The sequence below is a fragment of the Rhea americana genome, unplaced genomic scaffold (genome assembly GCF_003343005.1).
Source record: "Rhea americana isolate MKP2758 unplaced genomic scaffold, rheAme1 scaffold_306, whole genome shotgun sequence".
NCBI classification, from domain to species: domain Eukaryota; kingdom Metazoa; phylum Chordata; class Aves; order Rheiformes; family Rheidae; genus Rhea; species Rhea americana.
In genome coordinates, this window is record NW_028186431.1 from 187,665 (window position 1) to 209,076 (window position 21,412).

Genomic DNA, 21,412 nt, shown 5'->3' on the forward strand with positions numbered 1-21,412 from the left:
TTTTTTTTTCTTTTCTAACATGCACATGTACGTTCTCTGCAGCTGGTAGGAGTTTCCCAGGGTAAGAGCAAAGGCCCCGTGGCAGGGCGCGCTGCCGGCTGCCGGCCGCTCTGCCCGCCCCGCACCTACCACACGGAGCCGTAGGCGCCGGAGCCCACGGGGGTGAGGTTCTGGTAGCGCTGGGGCACCTCCCACACCGTCTTGTTCAGCTCCTGCCGGTAGAAGCTGCCGCGCTCGGACATTTTTGCGGAGCTGCCGCCAGCAGCAGCAGCAGCAGCGGCGGCAACGGCAGCAGCAGCCGCCCCTCAGCCGGGGCGGGGAGCGAGGCGGGCACGGCCGGCGCCGCCGGGGAGGAGGGACCGCGAGGGGAAGGGGAGGGGAAGGCGGGAGGCCGAGGGGGTGGGGGCAGTGGCCGGGCCGGGGGAGCGGCGCCCGGCGCGCAGGCCGAGGTGTCTCACGCCGCGCCGCCCGGGGTCGGGGGGAGGCAGCGGGGAGGGCAGGCGGCGGAGGGCGACGCGACGAGGAGCGTTAGCCCCTGCATACATTTAATAATGCGAAAGCCTCCGCTTTCCGTCCAGGAAGACTCTAGCCCTCAGGATAACAGAGGAAAAATCTTGAAAGCACGAGCTTTCAATCTTCAGAGGACACGCATCAGCTAACGAAGAAAGAACTCCAATTTTTTTGTTGCTTTATATTTTCAAAACATGCTTTATACAGTGTTTCAATGACTTGCACAATCAGCACTACAGCAATGCTGCCACAATATTTTCCTATGTATGATTTCCTTCCATAGTGTCTTATGCTTCCTTGAGCACCTAAATAATTTGCATGTATGTAGCCTGCTTGAATGGATTCATTGTGTGGGGACTGCTCCACATCTACCTTTGAGTCAGTGTGAAATACTGTTCCTCATAAGTCCATTATGTTCCTATTCTATGAACTGCAGTTCATTTTGACGAAGGGATGCTCAGCCTCTTGCCAGGACATCACTGTGAGCATACAGAACRTGTATGCCTGTATAATTGCTAGCGTGATGAGCCAGTGGCAAGTTTTATGGATGCTGCAAGTGTTGGTTGGTTCAAGTTCTAGCTCTGAAACCCCAACCCATGTTGCATAACAAGACTTCCTTGCTTAGGCTGCYGGAGTGAACAGTGCGAACAACTCTGGCATTTGCTCAGTGCATTTCCAATTAAAAAGTATGAATGAGACTAGTTCAGCGTTTTGTAATCATCCACTCTACGAGTGTAAAAGTATTSCTAAAGCCACAGCCAAGTTTCTGCTTGCACTTTACTGCAACATCTCCAGTCCTCTCCAGAACCTGGACCTTGGTCTCAGGTGAGTTTCAGTGCTGAGGGATAACGGAGCCCTCTACTGGTACAGTATTTGAAGGAAGTTGCAAGTGCAAGCAATGTATTCACATATCTTTTTTTTCTTAGTAGCACTGTTTTGAGTTTTTAAGTCAAAATACAGTACAGTCACTTTATAGTAAGCCCAGAGGAAATATTTCCTCCCCACCMCTTGCAGGAGGCAGGCTGAAATGTCTGACAGTGCCAAAGTGAAGCAAATACAAAGTGAAGCAAATTTGCTAACTTTTATTCCACTTGCAGCCTTTTGGCTTTAACTTCACTCACTCATTAAATATTAGATTGTTTCTCGCTAACTGTAGCTATGGTTTTTGGAAGTTGAATGTATCCATATCTGCCAAAGTTTCTAATCATGCAATTTCCACAGCAGGTATTTTTCAGTCTTATTAATATTTACAATCTCTTTCAATTTCCTGTCTTCTGTGAATGAGCTTGTCAGGTATTTATCTTGCAGTCATTACTGTGAGATTGTATTTGACTACTTTGTTTTACAGGATATACATATATGAGGTTCTATGTAATGAGTGAGATATTAAAAAAACATGCTCACAAAATGAATCTTTATTATATCCCAAGAACCATCTGCTTACCCACTTTCATTAATTATACTAAGATTTCCATTCAGTAAGATTAATTCATTTCTTTTAAGAAAGATTTTGTTAAACATCCTCAGCAAAAATTCAGATATTTTAAATCTTCAGAGAAGCAGACACAGGCTAATAAAAATAACCCAAAGGAATTCAGAGAACTTGGAGGACAGTTTCAGAGTTGTTTCAGAACATAGTGGGTTACAAGTCTCCAAAAGGCTCCACTAAAGCAAACCCTAACAGATGCTTTTCCTTTTATACTGTGGGAGGAGCAGGTCATATGTCCTTGTTGACTCAGCTAAGGCAGYATGAGGAGGAGGAAGAGACAGCTTCCCTAGTGAGCAGCATTCTCTTCCTTTAGTTCCTGTTTTACAGGCTCCCGGTTCTGTGGGTGCAACAGAGACAAAGTGTGAGTAGCTGCATTTGAAAGAAGTGTGCAGGACGGAGGAAGAGATAACTTCATGGCTTTTTTTGTACTTATGTTGCCTTCTTAGGTGTCTTTCATTTCCTATACATGAAACACAACTGTATATAATCAGCCATGCTGGTGGCTGGCCATGGATAGGAAGAGGCCATAAACTTAATGTGGACACTGCTTTGGTACCACCTCTTCCCCCTCCTGCCYGGACTGCCATTTAGCTGTTCCTTTTCCATATACCAAGTGCTGATGGTTTGAGTACAACAGGTCAGTGGGAGTAGCTGCATTTGACATAGAAGATGATGGAGTGAGAGAGGCAATGCGTACTGTGATGATAGAGGCTGAGATAGGAGGCAGTGTGGGGTAGGATCCAACAGTGTGAACCTTGTGCCTGATGACCAAGGCTCATCAACTCTGCCTGCAGATCTGAGAAGCTGTAACCCACAGGAAGGAGCAGATGTGCAGTCTCTCAACTCCATAGAAGCTTCAGCAGGTACCCAAAGGAGGAATGCTTGCTGGTTGTAGCTGAGCACTACTTTTTATAACATGGCTGTTCTTGCAATGAATATTCAAATCCTTCATTAGTCACGCTAGAACAAATCTCAATTAAAACAAAGGAATTTATTATTTTAGTCAGTTGTGAGTTTTCTAATTCTCTCATTCATCTTTTACTTCCTTTTCTTACTTTGCTAAAAGCTTGCATGTCTTTGCTAACCTCCTTCCAGCTCCTTTCGATCTCATTTATTCTGTCTCTTTAGCTCTGCCTTGATTTTGAATTTTAAAATCAGTAATTTAATATATAATGCAGTTTAAAATTTGCAATGTTGATTTTTAAAAGTAAACATGGAAACTCAAAGAGATGAAAGAATGCCACCTAATTATTGAAAAGATGTCATTTCCTGTTGGGAAATAGAATCGTATTACGGTAAACACAGCACTGATTTAAAACACAGGCTTTGGAAAACACCGGACTAACTGTCAGCAGATCAGAGTTCTGACTGTTCTGAGTAAATTGCTGTAAATTTAAGGTAGCTCTAACCAAGGATTTGCACCTATGTTATCAGTAGAGTTTGAGAATGAAACACCATGATTGCCAGCTCCATCACAGACTTACTTTTGAACTTGGAGATGCCAATTAACAGATTTTACCATACATACCTGAAATGAAAAACTGTAAAATAAAACTGATGATGCCATAAGGATGCTCTCTGTGCTGCTTCCTTTTAAAAATGTTGTAAGAAGTAGTTCATTAATATGTTTATACATGAAAAATTGATCAGAATGGTATATAAATTACTATTAATAATAAAAGGTTGTGGTAATAAGCTATAGTGGTGTTTTCTGTGGACTCATGAATTTCTGAAACTATGTCTCCAAATATGTAGTTATAAAGTAGGAAAGCTGACACTGTTTATAACAACATAACAGGCTAAGTACAGGAAAGTATAGGAAAGACTTATTGGAGACTTCTGTAAATAGCAGCTAAGTCATTAGCTGATCTTAATACCTCAGTTTGCATGAGATTACTTTTCAGGAGACTATATATCTTTGTAATTGAATTAAAAGACGCTCTTTGCTTATGCCTGCAAGGTGGTATCACTATTATTTCTGCTGTTAACACCACCATTTTGACTTGAACTTTGCTGCCAAATATCCATTTGGTAACCTTATATTTTACCCAAAGTCCATTCAGATGAACTGCTCCACTCTGAAACTATTCTGTCATGTTGCAACTTAGGTATTTAATCTGGAAAACATTTTTCAATGTTGTGAGAACATTAAGGATCTTGCTTTGCAGAAAACTATTAAAATTTAGCTACTCATTCTGAGCCTCAAGTTTGATAACGAAAAATCCATGAGCTTCAAGTCTCTTATGTGTAGATATGAAATCCACTGAGAAATCCTGCTATTGACTGAGAATTTTAAAAATCTGGATTATATAATAATAATTAGAATAGGTTTCTTTATTCTTCCTGAGAGGAAGGGATTCTAAGATGGTTTAAGTCCAGAGTTGAGACTTTGTTTCCTTCTCTCCTATATTTTTGTGTCAAATTTGGAAGGTCACTTGATATTTCTGTGCCAGCTTTCTGTATTTGTAAACAACGACTAGGATTGTTTTCCTACTATAAGGATAAATATATATGATTGATATTTTCTCAGATAGCAATAGCACACATGGTATTATCTATGATTCTGAGTTTGCAGGCATAGATAACAATATTTTTCAAATATTCCTTTCATGCTGCAGTGGATGTAGGTTAGGAAATTTTTCATACCCTGTTACATGAATGTAATTCTGAAAAAAATCTAACAGCCTCCTTTATCTGAAGCTGTAAAATGAAGTATACCTCCGCCTCTTGTAGACTTACCAGTGAAGGGTGGTAGAGCTTTCTTGGTTTGGGAAAGTTTTCTAAGTTCATGGTGATAGATTTTCAGTGCTACTGGGACCTCAAGTATGTTAGCAGTTGGAGTCAGAAATCTCCAAAGTGAATTTAATCAAAGATAATATCCTGCTCAGTCATGTCAACAATGCCTTCTCAGTGTATGAACTCTCAGAACAAAACCATAAACAGAAACATGAATACAGATTTAACTTTAAAATCATTCCAAATTAAGTAGAACAAAGGTCCAGATATCATAACGCAAGGGCGAAATAGGCTAATAATATGTAGTATTATATTTTGCTTTGTATTTCTCTTGCAATCCATATAATTATGTTGCCTTGTTGCCTCACAACAGCTCCATGATATTTTATTCTTCTGCTTAATACAGTATCATTCAAATCGAGCCCAATATTGACATGTATAATCGGTGGTTGCAGAGAGCCCAGTACTGCTCCCATTCAAGTCAAAGACAAATTTCATTATGTGAAAGGGAGTAAGAACAGATTGTTCCAAATGCTTTAATTTGGGATTGATGTCCTGAATAAACATTGATTCTGAATTTTACCTGGTCAACTCTGAATAGAATCCAAAGGTAAAAACTCTTGGGTGTGATAYGTGACATAATCTGGGCTCTATGTTTTTCTGATATGTAGGAGAAGTCACACTCAAAGAAAGCTGTTTAATTGACTACTGTGTTGTCTCTTGACTTCAAAGAAAACAATGTGGGATCCTTAAAATGACTATGCATTCTTGACTATGAATTCACCTAATCAAGACCCAGTAATAGTCATGTATTGAAGGACTTGTATTCACGAGTTGTGCATTTGCCTATGATTGTGTAAATTTTGAACATTAAGTCAATATGAAGAGATCAAGTTGCTTAGAGRGCTTCTAAATAGCTGTAGATAGTAGATGAGTATAAACTTGCAGAATCTAGCTACATCCATGCACTTGCTCTGGCTAATTCCTATGAATATCTACACTTCAAAACATGGTGAGCACTAATAGAGTGCTGTAAAAATATGCAAGTATTTATAGTTATGGGAGAACAGTATGTGAGTTCTACATGAATTTTAACTCTTCATGAACATCTAGAGGAAACACTTACCAATGTTAAAATTCATAAAAGTAAAACAAAAACCTCTAGTAAATTATCAGCCTGGCTTAATATGAGATGCAGGCATTCACATGTCTTCACATGCCATCTGCTACTCATCTATGGAGTTGTGTACTTCACTCTGCTGCTGTTCCTTTCCCATAAAGCAATTACATTCAGCTTTACCATACAGAAAATACCGTATCACTCTCTATTGCTGTGTTTTTCAGTTATTATTGGATTTATTATGAGGATGCAACTCTTAGGCTATTTGGGAAGAACTGTACAAATTCAGTATTGTATGCAAACCTCTCCAAACTACCTGCAAGTTTTTCCTTAGTTAGTGTGATTCCAGTGTTCAGTGTGCCACACTACAAAGGTAAGAAGAGTGGATTTTCTATATTAATAWCGAACAAGTCACTGATGTTATAATATCACCTTCTCGGTTTTGATTTAATATCCTGTCTTCAGATCCTGATGAACAGATCTGATTGCTAAAAGTAAGTGTGACAGCAAAGCTCCAAATAATGGCTGTAATATGACAAATTATACTGCAGCTGTTGACCAGTGTAGGCAGTATTGGACGTGGTAGAGGAATGCCTTCTGCTAAGGCTTCGCAGYGGCTTGATGCCCCCAATGAAACAGCTGTTAAATGGCTTGGCAGGCTATGCATTTTCTAGGCATATTTGGACCCACAACATACTTTGCTTGCTAAATATCTGGATCAAAATTYATGCTAATATATTTATGGCAGGATAGAAAAGACAACAATATGACTTGTTTGAAATCATTTCAGACAACGAGAGCCCTTTAGATATAAGCTGTGATCCATGTCCACATTCTGTTCAGAAACTACCATCCATAAAGACAACAACATTAATAGTTTCATCATGGTTCAGAATGTATTTGATACACATGAGAACCTTCAGGCTATTCAGGCCATGTACCTACTGCAATCTAATCCTATATCCATTAATAGCCTACCCATTAGTCCATGTGAAACTCCTGTGAAAGAGTAACTGGTTACTCTTCATTTTCATTCTTGTGCTTGTAGGAGTACTTACAACCTGAACTGTAAGCCACATCTGGAATACAGTGTCCAGTTCTGGTCTCCTCAACACAAGAGAGACATGGAGCTACTTAAGTGAGTCCGACAAAGAATGCTAAGATGATCAAGGGACTGGAGCATCTCTCATACAAGGAAAGGCTGCGAGAGCCAGGCCTGTTCAGCCTGGAGGAAAGAAGACTGAGGTGGGATCCTATCGATGTGTATAAATCCCCGAAGGGAGGATGGAAAGAGAATGGGGCCAGACTCTTTTCAGTGATGCCCAGTGATAGGATGAGAGGCAAAGGGCACAAACTGAAGCACAGGAAGTTCTGTATGAACACGAAGAAAACATAACACTGCTGTATTGTGAGCATGACTGAGCATGCGAACAGGTTGCYCAGAAAGGTTGTGGAGTCTCCATCCTTAGAGATATTCAAAAGTCATCTGGACAGGGTCCTGGGTAGTTTACTCTAGTTGACCTTACTTGAGCAAGGGGGTTGGACTAGACATTGCTAGAGGTCCCTTCTAACCTCAACCATTCTATGATTCTGTGATTCTATGAATAAAATCACTGACAGAGATAAGGCTTTTTTTGAGAAATAGTTAAATGAGGGTCTTGAGCCTGGCAGTTTAAGTCCTTTAATATCCCTTTTMTAGGCCAGAGCTTAAGAAAGGGAATACTACATTACTGTCAGAGGAGAGGCTGTCAAAAGGGATGGGGCAGTCAGCAGCTGCAAGAGCTGAGTTAGGCAGATCCTGGCCATGCACAAAGGGGAAAGAACCTGTGTAGGAAAGAGCTTTCAAGGCTAAACTGCAGTGTCTATAAGGAATATAAGGCTGAAAGGCATCTCCCACATCCCTGAGTTACACCATCCACCATAAAAAACTTACTACATGCCAGTTAATATTTTGTTGCCCTTATCAGTAAACTTATGCTACTACTGATTTGTACTTGTGCATGTGCCACAATTGTTCTGTGGCCTTAACAGCTCCATCCTTTCCTTGGTGTTTGCATTTCCCTCAAGATATTTCTAGACATCAAACATGTCTGTGGCAACTTTCATCTTAAGCAAAGTATGTCAGGCCTCCTTTTCTAAGACAGCTTCATCATTCCCTTTATTATCCTGAGGAGAGAGGTCCTAATTATCAGTGCTGCTTTTGGAACAGCCTTCCAGTGAGAACGTGGTGGACAAAAACTGTACCAAATTTTCACATAGAGTGGATTATTTCATGAAAAGTGAATGTGACATTGACACGGTACTCTGCAGCCACGGGAGAGTTTATGAGAGTTTATGAATTAGCACTTTTTTGTCCTATATTCTATTGTGAAAGCCAAAATTAACTATTACCAGTTTCTTTCAGATTTTACTCAGCCTGATGCAAAACATRCAGACTGTCCTTGCTTCTGCTTCTTTATTTTTATCTCCTGCTACTAATGGTAAAATAACAAATATGCYACATTTTCTTATTGACTGAGACTCTTGAATATGAACGGTGTAGCAGTGGGCTTTCAGAAATAACAGCCATGCACACTACCTTCTCTGTGTGAAAATTTAAGTGACAGAACAGTGACCTGTGGTGAAACCTTTTACATCTCCAGAGTACATTTGGGGCTTATCTCTCAATTTGAGTRTAATTAAGCTTGTCAGAGGTAAGAGACCTACATGCAAAGGCAAGAAGTGTTTTAATATGATTTTTCATAAGATACAAAGTTACTTTTCCTGTTACACTAATGAGAACCAATATAAGATGTCTTCTATGGTAAAGACGACACATTTGTTCTAAACRCTAGCCTATTTTACAGAAATATACCTTGGTAAGCTAATATTTCTTAACATCACTTTTTATGATCTTCAGTCTCCACTTTATGTAGCATTAGGCTTTATATATCTAAAGAAATTCTTGTCATAGCTAATGAGGCAAATATATCCTTCATTATAGATAACAGATAGTGATTTTTATGCCATGTTGAGATAGCAATGATCTTGAAATCATCACAGAGATAAGTGTAAGCCCATCTTTTATTACTACCATGGTAATATATTCAATTTTACCATGGTCAGCCTTCTTTATACATCTGTTTAGCAGTACTGTAAGAGTAGTGGATAAGCTTTTAAGTGTGTCCTTATTTAAGCATAATTCTTCATTTCATCAATTCCCATCYGTTCCCATTTCCACCTGACAAACATCAGCTATTTGTTTGTCCAGCAGTTCTAACAATTTTTACTTTGGGTCAGAGCCCAACATTTTCTTAAAAACTTCAGAGTGATTGTAAGCATGGCCTTTGAAACTAATTCTCTCTACCAGTGTTCAGCACTTCATTTCGTAATATAGATCATGTAATAACATTAGCTTGTGTTATATTAGTTTTAATTGATCCATATTCCAGAAGGCTCTGTAGATGGCTTTTTCCAGTAGAAGTTTTAGTGAAATTGGATTTTCTGTAACTCTTTCTCTTTTGTTGATTTTGACAAACTTTTCCTGTTTTGAGATACAGAATCAGCAAGCCTTGAATCAAGCTTCATTTGAAATTAATTTTTTGTTATGCATTCTAAAATTCAAGTTGTCTTTTCTATTCTGAGTTTCRTAGATATACTTGAAGAGTGTCCATTCATTCTTTGGACATTGTTTGCTCTGTACCTTGGTTTTCTGCGTGTTGCTGTTGCATCTCCCTAGCATCTTTACCAGCTCTCTCTACACTGACTCAACAATTATTAGTACATATTCAAGGTGCAAATCAATATCTGGGGTGCCTCAGTTTGCATATCCTACACTAATAAATCCCTTTAAAACAGGAGTTAACAGTATTTTAAGGGCCCTGTGCTACACTACTTTTTCCTCCTGTTTAGAATACAAGTGTGTTAGTAGAAACTGTGAAATGGTGGTATTTTGCTTGTGTATAAGGAGGAGTTGCTGGTGATCCTGCTGGTTTTGGTCTCCAGTGACATCCAAATGCTTGTGATTGTCACTGATGTCTCTGTCTAGATACATCGTGGTGTCCAGGCCTTGTTTGGTGCCAGTTTTACTATGTGCTATTCACAACATGTCACRTGCTCTCTTAGGCATTCTTCCTGCAATGTGCTATCCTTTGCTTTGGCATGATGAATTGCTAAGCTCATGATGCTCCGTTGAATGCAAAGTCATTCAATCTCAGCACTATTATGTCTGCTGACTTAAAGAAACTGATAGCTATAGAGTAGCTCCTTTATTCTCAGAAAATCAATAAATTATGTCAGCTATTAGAAACTCCCACACCTYCTTGCAGGTGGAACAGCAGATTTTTTTCTCAAGCAGCCTTTGAAGCCTTTTTACCTCCTAGGCAAGTGGTTTTGTCCTGTCTCCAAAGCTGCAAGATGTTGAGTTGTTGAGATTTTTTTAGTTTCATTTAGCTGGCTTCTCCCAGATCCACCCTTTTGCTCATTTCCAGTTTAGAATTCCAACCTCATTCCAAATTGGCAGGACTCTCACGCTTCAAACAACAACCATCTGTTAGGATTGGACCCCCTCAAGGCATTCATACTGTACAGTTTTGCATCACTTGAGATCACTGTAACAATATTTGATGACAACAGGAGGTTAGACTTGACCTGTGAGATTCTTTCCTGGTGCTGTGACATTCCTATTACAAGTCTTGCAAGCCAAAGGCAGAACGACAAATGAAAAGAAAAAGCTAAATCACACACATATTAGATAGCAGCAGCTCAATCAAGACTTCTCTGAGTAAGCAAAGAATCCCCAACCTCTTACCCATTGATTAGCCAGAGCCTCATTGTACCTCAAAACCACACTGTGCTACAAAAAAGTAATTACAATAGAGCTCAGGTCTTCACGATTGTATAAAAAGTTGTGTGAACCAGAAAACATTTTTTTAATTTAAAAATTAAAAAAGGCAGACCTCTCACAGAAGAATGCTCTATTTTCAGTTATGCCATTCTATAATCACACATGGCTTGTTACCAGCAGTCCTGCTTTAACAGGGAGAAGAACCTTCCCTAAATATTCCTAGATATTTCTTTCCTACATGTTCACCCCAGTAGTGTGAACATTGTCTTTAATTGTTTCTTTTCTTTCCCTTTTTGTCTTAGACCAAAACAGGCCCTAAGACATTTCCTACAGTTCCCAACCAGGCAGAGAAGGTGACAACAAGAAATTGGCAGCGGATGGGTTGGCTAACATCAGCCGCTGCTGCTGTGCTGGTCATGAATTCTCTCTCATTACCTCACCCATAAGAAGTTATTTTGACCCACTGGAGTCTTTATGCTCCCTTTCTTCCCTTATGTCTAGTTTTTGCCATTCCACTGATAGACTCGGGCCATATAGCTGGAAGGATCTTCCTAGCAGGGTATTCCACCTCAGTAGTGAAAGCTACATGTAGTATGGATGCCTGGATAGGCTTAAAGGATCAYTGTTAACATAAACACTGTTAAGTTACACATGAGTAGCAAAATCATTGAGATTGAACCCAATGACATTCTCCTTTCCAAATTGTGAATTCTGCACTAAGCATAACTCAGCCTGAGCTTAACCAAGACCTGAGTTTGTTTACTCAGATACAAATTGATAAAAGTCCAGCTTGGACAGAAATATTAGTTTCATTAGATCTTTTTCTTAAGCTGATGATCCTTAACCTGTCACAGGGAATGTGACAGATGATGTTTTGAGAKGAAGTGGCAATTGATGAGGATGCTTTAGACAGTAAATGTAGCTCTCCCTCTTTATTTAGTGAAATAACTGTAATCATAGAAAGAAAAGCACACAAATGTTTCACACATATGGCCAGCTTCAGCAGTCAGTCAGACGATTCTCCCAACACCATGAGTGCAATCTTTCCAGCTCTAGGCCTTTGCTACAAAGCTAATAGCTCTACTGTTCCAGAAAGCAAGCACATGCCCTGTGCCTTCCCCTGCAGGTGCAGCTTTCCTGCTTAACCCAAGCATAAACACAGTGTCTGTGATTCTGTGATTCTGTGATATTTGTACACTCCTTTGAATAGGAGTAAGTTGAAATCATGTAATGAGGGAATGACATGATCAGAAGTCATTATGATGAATTCTCTGAAGAATTGCAAAGGCACATAGGAAACAACTTTCCATACTCTTAAAACTTTTATACAGGAGCTGCTAGATTTTCAGAAACAGTAACTAGTGACTGAAGCCAAATGGTAGGTTATTACCTTTTTTTTTCTCTTTTTCCTGTGAAAGTAAAAATGAAAATCAAAGAGAAAACTCTTTCCAGCAAGCATAAAATAAATCTTGGGCAAAAATAGAGCAGAAGGAGCACTGCTATTTCTCTTTTCGGTAGGTAAATTGGTAAAGTATGGGACAGGTGGCTTCACAAAGTAAAATACTCTGTACCGCTGTCAATGTTTGGTGATCTGTTAAAATAGCAGCTGTCCCATTTTCAATCATGAGAAGGCAATTATTATAGTATCAGCTATGACTACAGGTAAGCAAACATGTGCCAGGACAACTAGAATCTCTGCTCTTTTGCTCCTGTTTAGCAGAAGCCAAACACTGCCCCAGGTGCTCCACAAAGCAGACAGACGCATCCGTTATCAGCCACAAAGAGCAGGGGTGCTCACTGCCACAGGCAGTTGCCCAGACTTTAGGAAATGTGGGCTCAGTCCTTGTGCTTTCACAGACTTCTGTGAGATTCGATACAAATCATTCTGTTTGTCTCATCTGGATAGTTACAAAGACTTACTTTTTTTAATGTGGAAAACTTTCACATGCTCAGCCTCTGAAGAGGAATACTCTACCAAGGGTTAGGTGCCTAACCTGCAGAGTCAGCATCTGTCAGGGGTTACAGAAAGAGTCACTCCTGTCTTCTAAAACTAGGAGAAACAGATACATTTCTATACAAGAGTTCAGTGGTCAGAGAACTCATTCAGAAGTTTGAAGTATGATTTTAATCTGTTCTTCAGACTCGRTGGATGGTACACCATATTTCTGCAGACTGCCTGAGACTGTGCCCCAGGCCCCAGGCTCCAAGGTCTGGAGGAAGAAGAAGGAAATACATGGAACAAGACRAGGTGGGATGGAGAAACTGTTCCTTCTATAAAATGTGTAGGCTTTTGTGCAGACAGAAATTATAGCCTAAACAACCTGGATGGCAAATAAGCTGCTTATCTGTTGTGTAGCAGACCTAGATTCCAGCCTTTGCTTTAAGAAAGTCATCAGGACAATTTTTTTACTTAAAATAATCTTATCTCTTTTTTTCCAGTGAATCTTCGATTCTTGTCTGAATAATGGAGTAACTTCAGACAAAAAATCCTAAGAGCACTGGTCCACTGGCATAACTCAAGTACCTAAGGTCCTAGTGGATAAGAGAGAGGGCAAGGAGGGAAAAGGAGAARTTTGACTCTGTATAAGCAGGGGGAAGCACAGAATCCAGCCACTCATTTCCTAGGTACCATAACCWCCTGGAATACCTCTTCCAGAGAAAGAGCTCGGTGGATATATTTCAGCAAAGCCTAATTTTCAGATCCTGGTCAGTTCAGGAATGAGAGGTCTGAGTTGCTAGGCATAAAGAGATAGAGGCAGTTCCAGTTATTCACAGAAGAACTGCAGGCAAAGGAACWTTACCATTAAATCTAGATAGCTATGAACCTTAGGCACTAGAAGTATAAGCCAGAGTTTTGAGGTTCATGGTATTATACTTATGCATCCAAATGTTGTCTACAAACTGACATAGACACCATAGCTGATTTTCTGGATTTGAACCTCTGTGTTTCTGCTGTTCTAGCTCTCATGTATTAATAATAGCATTTACTTTTTTCCAAGGGTTTTTTTCTGAGGTAAATGCCCTAAAAAATACTAGATGGCCAGCTTCCATGATGGTAAACAGCTATACAAACATYTAAGATATTGCATACCCAGTGGTGGGAATGTGTGACTGGAGTATAGGCAAGCACACTTGGGTGTCAGTTTTAGTCTGAGCTGCAATAACAGTAGAGCATCAAAGGAACACCTCTGGATGCAATGGAGTATGAAGAGCATCAGGATATCAACTGTTGTGGTGGGAGCATCAGCACAGGTCAGAAWCTGGAAAATAAGCCAAAAGAGACCTTGTTTTTTTCCAGTGCAAGAGCACTGCTATTAATGTAACTGGGTATGGGGAGGGGAGAGGTAAACCCTACTCCTGCATCAGCTTGCATCTAAGGACACTGTACCTCCACCTTACATTATATAGAGGGCTCCATCCTGCACCCTGTGCCAGTTATGCCCACTTGATTTTGAGTCACTCCCTGGCTCCTGCACAGCTATGCAGTCTGTCTTCAGTTCTTCACAGCCTGGGAAGGTGCAAGTTCTTGCTGTCACTGAATGGAAAAAAAAAAGATAGACACTTGTGGGAAAGGAGGGAATGACTAGGAATATAAAACTAAGCAAGCTCTTTTTGCCTTAGTATATCTGTTTGTACCTGCTCTGGTTGCTMGCAAGTGCTGAGGACTGACATACTAAAGCATCATAGCTATAGCACGATAAAATCACACCTTCATTTTATTGCRCATCCCAAGCAGCATATCTGTGCTGCACACCGTGTATGGAGTAAAAGTGACTGAGCCAACATTAAAGAAAAGCTGGGGCTAGTTATCAGATGTGAAGTTACTGTGGTTTATTTAGAAGCTCAGATATTCACAGGTAACATAGRGTTGTGCTGAGCAGATACATGAGTTCTGGGGCAGGAAAATCTACTTGGCAATATCTACTAACAAAAATAATCAATTTTTTAATCAGTTACAACTGATGCTGTTGACTCCCTGAACCTTGATGGTGTTTAAAATATTGCTGACTGCTGCTATGTCGATGTAAGTAATGCAAATCCATGCTCTTTCTGACAGTGAAAAACACAGGAAAACAGAGGCTCCAGGGCCAACAGTCTATTGCAGCAGGAAATGTTTTGAGAACAAAAAGTGACTAGGTCGTGCATAAGCTCTGTGATAGCAGTTGTTCTGGCAGCTGAACAGTCTGGTGGGGGAGGCAGGTCAGTTCATCTGCCTTGACCTAGAGTACTTCTTCTCTTTATTAATTGGCTGCTTTAGCTTGATGTTGCTGGTTCTTATGTTTTATTTTTATTTTTATTTTATTTTATTTTATTTTATTTTATTTTATTTTATTAAGAAAAGAAAGATGTGTGACAGAAAAGACCACAGGAATTTGTGGACAGAAATGTCTCTCCTTTGGCAATGACTGAGTTTCAGTAACCTTGGCATACATCATATGAACAGGCTAGGAGATAAACCCCAGTCCAGGCATAGGTCACACTGTTATTACAACAATCCATCTAACTTTACCCTGACTTTTGATACCCAGGAAATTTTCAAATGAACAAACATCTCCTGTGGGGGGGGGGGTGCATCAATGCCTGGAATCCAACCTTCATTTCTGTTTCAGACACTGCCCTGTCTGAAGCTAAATCATTGAAATGAGGACATTCTTGAGTTAAAAAGAATACATCTCTAATTCTGAGCCACTTACCCAAAGCCTTTATGCAAAACATAACAAGTGATTCATGGTGATATGAGCACCCCTGACACATACACAGCCAAGACTAATATTATGGTACAATATGTTTTGCTTGATTAAACAGAATGTTTTGGTACTCACATTTGACAAACTTTTACATACAGAAATTGTCTCAAACTATGCATCTGAATCAGTAAACTTTAAAAATAGTTTATTCTAAGACTGAGTTTTCCCAGTGTTTTCTCCTTTCACTTCTTTGCTCCTCTGGCAAGAAGTATCATTGTAACACCTGAATGTATATTACATGTGCCAGACTATCTTGCTGAGCTAGTGACAGGATCMCAACCAGTAAGGAAGAACTCCCTGGAAAGGTGCACGGATGAAGAAGTTGCTCAACTGAGGTTTTGTGGAACGGCGCTGGCTCTTGAGGGTGACCTGGCTGCTTTTCCAGTGTGCCTCTGGTACCTGATACATGGGGAGAGCAGCGCAGAGATGGCCGAGAGGCTATGAACCAGATTACTCAGGTCCAAGAAAGCTTACAAATTTCTTTTCCGTCCCTGTTCTGTGGGAAGAAGCTTCAGAACAATCAGGGGTAAGAGGCGAGCCCCGAGCCAGGAATGACAGTCCTGCAGGAGGATATGTCTGAATGCAGGAACAGGGAGGGAGTAACAGAGATAATGGGCTCACAGGGGGGCAGAACACTACTGTGCTTCTTCACGAAAGCCTCATCTACAAGAAGGCTGATAACAACTAAAGTAGACCAAATTAGCAATTCCCTTCACTCACGCAGCGCAATCATATAGCAGACAAAATATGGTACTCAGTGGCCATTTGGAGGGATAGGGAAACTATTTTAGATGCTTGTCTATAGGACATCCCTATGTATRGCTGGCCAGAGTGAATCCCAGGAGCATGATCATCCGCTGAAAAAACAGCTGTCACAGGAGTTCTACCATGAAACAATTGCTGATGAGTTTGGTTTCCTCAGAAGGCTATGAAGCCTGATTAGCATAAGTAAGGATCAAGATTTTCAAAGAACTGTGTCACTAACGTTGCCTTTTCATATGCTTTAAAGTTTTCTGAAGTTTTTAAGATCTTCTTCCTGAAGTACATAAATCATTGATAAATTATGGTATGAGTTTGACCTGCTTATAAATATTCTTTAAACTATGTCACATGCTATGCTTGTATATCATGATCAAYCTGCGAGAAGGATCCTTACAGAGACAGTGCGTATAGTAGAGGGAAGGATGGCACTCTAGAACTGCTAATCTGTTGTGTGCACAGCTGATATCTAGGAGTTACTGAAAGTGAGAGCCCAGCCTGTGTTCTTTATGCTGCTCTTCAAAGGTATTTTTTCCAGTGTCTGCWGCCATATCTGAGCCAGGATAAGGTTTATTTTAACTAATGTCTTTTGTAGCCCTAAATCATTACTTTGAGCTTTTATAAGATAAGATGTTGAAAATTACCCCATCCTTTGCATCTTTAAAAGTACCACATTATTATTTGTAACAGTAAGATCTGTGTAGCATTTAAAAGACCTTTTATCAACAAGTTCATGGGCATGATGGAATAGAACAGTATCTTGAAAACAAGAAATCTTGTCTCATTTGTGAGACAGCAAAGGCAAGGAAAACTTCTCACTGAATTGTTTTTGTTGGTGGAAATATATTTGCTGTCCTTGAAAAACAATCTGTGACTGCATGAAACAGCATAAAAAATGAGTATTTAAAAACAATCTTGCTTTTTGAAACAAAAATGGATTGGCATGAACAATCTATGAAGTTTATATAAGGAAGATGTTTGCTATTCAGTCATGCCATAAAAGATCTTTAAAGAGCCTTCCCATCAACCTGGCAGGTCCTTCTGTAGCCAAAATCCACACTGAGGCCTCACACCTTCTCAGCCACTTCACTCTCCTGTGCCTTGTCACTGTAATGGTTCATCAGAACTACACCACACCTTGGCCACTGCTTTCTAAGAGCAGTGTGTGATGCAAACATTGCGAAAGTAGTAATCCAAGCCCAAGAAGAAAGTCTGGGGGACAGATAAGGAGCACATAACTTGCCTGTCCTTCCAGCAGCTTGTCTAGTTTCTCCTGTCTTCCTCCGCTCCCCRATAAAGATTCATCAGCAGTTGTTACAGGTTGCTCTTGATGGAGGTCAGAGAGAGGATGGCCCTGGGAAGTAACCTGCTGCCCAGTGCTGAATTTGTGTTTTTACTGAAGAACAATTTTTACTTTGTCTTCAGCGCTGCTAGGGGTTAAAGTGACATGTAACACAAAGTAGCACAAATATTAGTTTACAATCATGCTAGCCTTCCTATCCTACTTCCCAAGCCAAGAGAATTTACCAGTAATATTTGATGGGATTTGGCTATTACATATACCTGTGTAACTCCTCTCTCTACCATTGCTTTGTTTCTGTCAGTGTTCTCCATGGGGYTGAAGCAGTAAGTTGTATGGCAGTAGCTGTGATGCTCTAAGCATGTAAAAACTGAGATCTGTGGGGAGACTAAATAGGTTATATTAAGTCTATTGATATAATCAAAAGGAGAGATAAGCTTTCAGTTTAGCAAGACTTTCTTCTCTTTCAGGGGGTTAAGCATCTGAAATCCAGAAGTAAGCTTAAATTCTTTCCTATTGAATAGGAACCAAAAAATTCATTTCACTTAAATCAGTGCAGATTCACTTACCTTTAATAATATCAAACACCAGTGATCAACAGTCTGTGACACAGGAGCATATTTTAAATGGTGCATAGCCATGAATCATAACATGGGACTAGGAATTTCTGCAGTTTGAAAATTCATCTATGGAAGGCAAAAGTTTCCAGTTTTGGCTCAGTTCAGAGGAATTCATTGCATTCAGAAGATGCAGGCAGTCCCTGCCCTTCAGAGACGAGGTACTGCCAACTGGCTGATTTGTATCCTCTTGTATGTCTGTGAGGCAGCATCCCTCAGCTCCCACTAGGCTTCTACTAGGGCTTTTAACCAATAATTTGARAAAGAAAATACAGTTTGGCATGCTCTCTTTAAAAAAGTTGCTTTTAGAGTTCACTCATCTTTGAGGATGGTCCATTTATTTGGTTTTGAACATTGTTTTTAGCTGAGGCTGCTAAAACTCCAGATTGAACAGTGCTTTTAAAATTTGATACAACTCCCATGAATCACATCATATCCTGAGGTCCGTATTGTATCAAGTTGCCTTTTTTACAGCTCTAAGCTAGAAACTTAAAAGCAAAGCAATTTAACAAGGCTGAATGAAAGAAAGAACACAAGGAGGTTCGTTTGGCTCACAGCCAGGCCAAGGCTGCTATCTGGAGAATGTTCTGAAAAACAAATTGCAAAATATGGAGACTCACTGCATCATCAGTTATTTTTAGTAGAATACTATCTGAATGAAGAAGAATGAACTCAGATTTAAGAGACGTGCAAATAAAAATGTGGTCTTAAAATTAAACTTTGTTTTATGTTTGTTCCTTTAACTAGTGGTATTGAACAMTGTGGTTTGCATTTTACATATTCCCTTACAGACGTGTGCTGTTCTATATGCAAAATCAAAATACACCATTTTATTAAAAAAGAAAATCAGTAAGAYTGAATAAACAACTACGTAGTTAAATCATGTAGTATGAAAAAGAAGAGATAAAATCTTTTGGAACAAATAATCCCTACACATTTTTAAAGGCTTTGCAGTTCTGTACCTTAAGTGTCAGCTTGCCTAATATTTTCATAAAGTTTCAGAGAGGTGATATCCACTTTCTAGGTTGCTATACTTAATGTATTTCTGACCTGTGGCCCTAATTCAGAAGATATCTATATTCTTTTCAAGCACTGAAGTTTTTAATCTTGTGCATGCTTTAGACATTAATGGATCTTAAGTTGCAGTAATTTTTATGCAGATGTTAATACGATTAGCTGAGGAGCCATAAGTACGTACTTAACATAACATCCTGAACTGAGGTTGTAGGAACTAATTTTGCTGTGAGATACAGAATCAGATCTACAGTTCTTCCACATTTGTGAGAGGTTAATAGCGTCAGCCACACAGTTATGCCAGGTCATGGTGAGAGGGGAATTAGAGTCTCTATAGCTATAGCCCACCATTTCCTTTGCTTCCTGGCACTATAGACAATGTCCAATTTTAAACAGTTATTCTTAACTTTCATTGAACTGAATGTAGAACTTGCTGCAGAAGAAAGTCCCAATACATAATCCTAAAGACCCTCCAAATCTGACTGCAAATTGATTTGCTTCTGACAAGTCACACCATACTGTCCAGGATGTTGCCTTTTACTAAAACAGATTTTTCTCTGTTAGACCAAGTAAATCAAAGGTAATAAAACTGAGGAAGGACCAAAATGCACTCTGGGCAAAATAACTGCTCTGCAAAGCCAAGGAAATATTTCTAACTCAAACAGTGACTCCTGGTTGTAAAGTTYATCTCATGAGTGAGAATGGCCACCAGGTTGGGGGAAGGACAGGACAGCCACTCCTGCAGTCATGACTTGATGCATTTGTAGCAAGTACTAATAGGAAAGAGGAGAGAGGGGAACAGGGATGTACAGTTTCCTGTGTCTCTTGGAAATTCAGACTACTTACTATTGCTGTACTCAAAAGTGAGTACTCTGTTTGTGTGCAAAGATGATTTATAAAGATCTACCAGAACATCTATGGCCATCTTCTCCTCTCTTTTCTTGTGCAAATTGTGAATAATTCAGCTGAACTTGTTGATGTTGCTGAAGTAGGAAGAATAGTCAGATATGAGGTTCTGACTTCTCTTTTTTTTTTATTAAGCTTTTCCAGCAAGTTATCACTTGCATGGGATGCAAGAAGTCCTCTTGCAGAAACCTTAAGTACTGTTGGCAGAAATCTTTCGGTATAATTAAGCCTTAAAAAAGACTGACTTTTAATGTGGGAGAAGGATTTCTTTCAGGAATCACTACAGCAGAAATAGTTTCCACCAGCAGAAAAGAAATAGCTAGGGGAGAAGAAGCCAGTAGCTGGACATGGTGCAAAGGAGGATTAAATAGCAATACATAAGAGGAGTGAGGAACAGATCAGAGAGGAAGGAGATGAAGACTAAGAACACAGTATGAGTAACAGTTCTAAAGAAAATTACTTCTCACATTAAAGACTCAGGAAAATGCTAGACTACCTTTCTGATAATACTTTACCATGTAAGGAAGTAGTGATCAATATGTGGAATTCTGCTCTGGAAACTTGAAAGTGAAAAGTCGTATCTTAAAATACAGTCTATCTTAAAAAGTCTGAGCACTCATACAGAATCTGTATTTAAAGAGTATATCATAGACAGAGTGAAGAAATTATATGTGAAGAAAAGTTCAGAAGAAATGAGAAAAATAAAAAGTTAACATCCAAAGCACTTCTTTATAGTTCTGAAAGCAATTCTTCCCTATGTACAAAATGAATGTATGAGAAACCATGAAGAAATTGATGAAAGAATTTCAATGCTAAACATTAGATTTCCCCAATTTGTGGGGAATGACAGTGTGTGTATAACAAAAATCATCTTGAATGTGAGAATGAGGGAGAAACATAAGAAGTAAGGGAAGAAGGAAAAAAAACAAAATAAATTGAAGATAGCAATGAGAAAAGGAAAAAAACAACTATGCAAATAAATGTATGAAAGAGAAAGGATGCATAAAAAAAGTTCATCAGAGAAGAAAGGAACTAAAGAGCATGACAAAAAAAAGATAGTTCAGCTGTATAGCTGATAATGAGACAGTTGTTTGGTCTCTTTGCTCTGCTCGAGGAATGCTGTGGGGTCAGAACCGCACTCAGATTAGTCCAGGATCAAAGACTTCCACAAGTAGCACAAAGGCAATTTTGCTTTATAACCTGGTGTGGAACGKAGGTAGTTCCACATACACAATTGGAATTTGCAAGTAGAGAAACGGAACGAAGAGCCTGAGAAGGAAGCAGAATACAAACAAGAGAAATGAAGCTATTTTTAACTTTTTTTTTCAGTACAGTGTCAAAACAGCGAAATTGAATTAACATTGATCTTTCATGATGCAGGAACAGTC

The 21,412-nt window shown here is 39.5% G+C and overlaps 1 protein-coding gene across 2 annotated transcripts in view; it reads right to left on the reverse strand.

The window, feature by feature from the left end:
• Positions 1-334, reverse strand: part of MAPK11 (mitogen-activated protein kinase 11) — a 37,463-nt gene extending 37,129 nt beyond the window's left edge. The window contains exon 1 of one of the 2 annotated variants that reach the window (XM_085309904.1): positions 130-330. In XM_085309904.1, the coding sequence (XP_085166030.1) occupies positions 130-242 (113 nt within the window). In that variant the 5' untranslated portion in view covers positions 243-330. Of the gene's footprint in view, positions 1-129 lie in introns of both variants that reach the window. The other variant, XM_085309905.1, reaches the window with a different exon arrangement.
• Between the last annotated feature and the right edge of the window lie 21,078 nt (positions 335-21,412).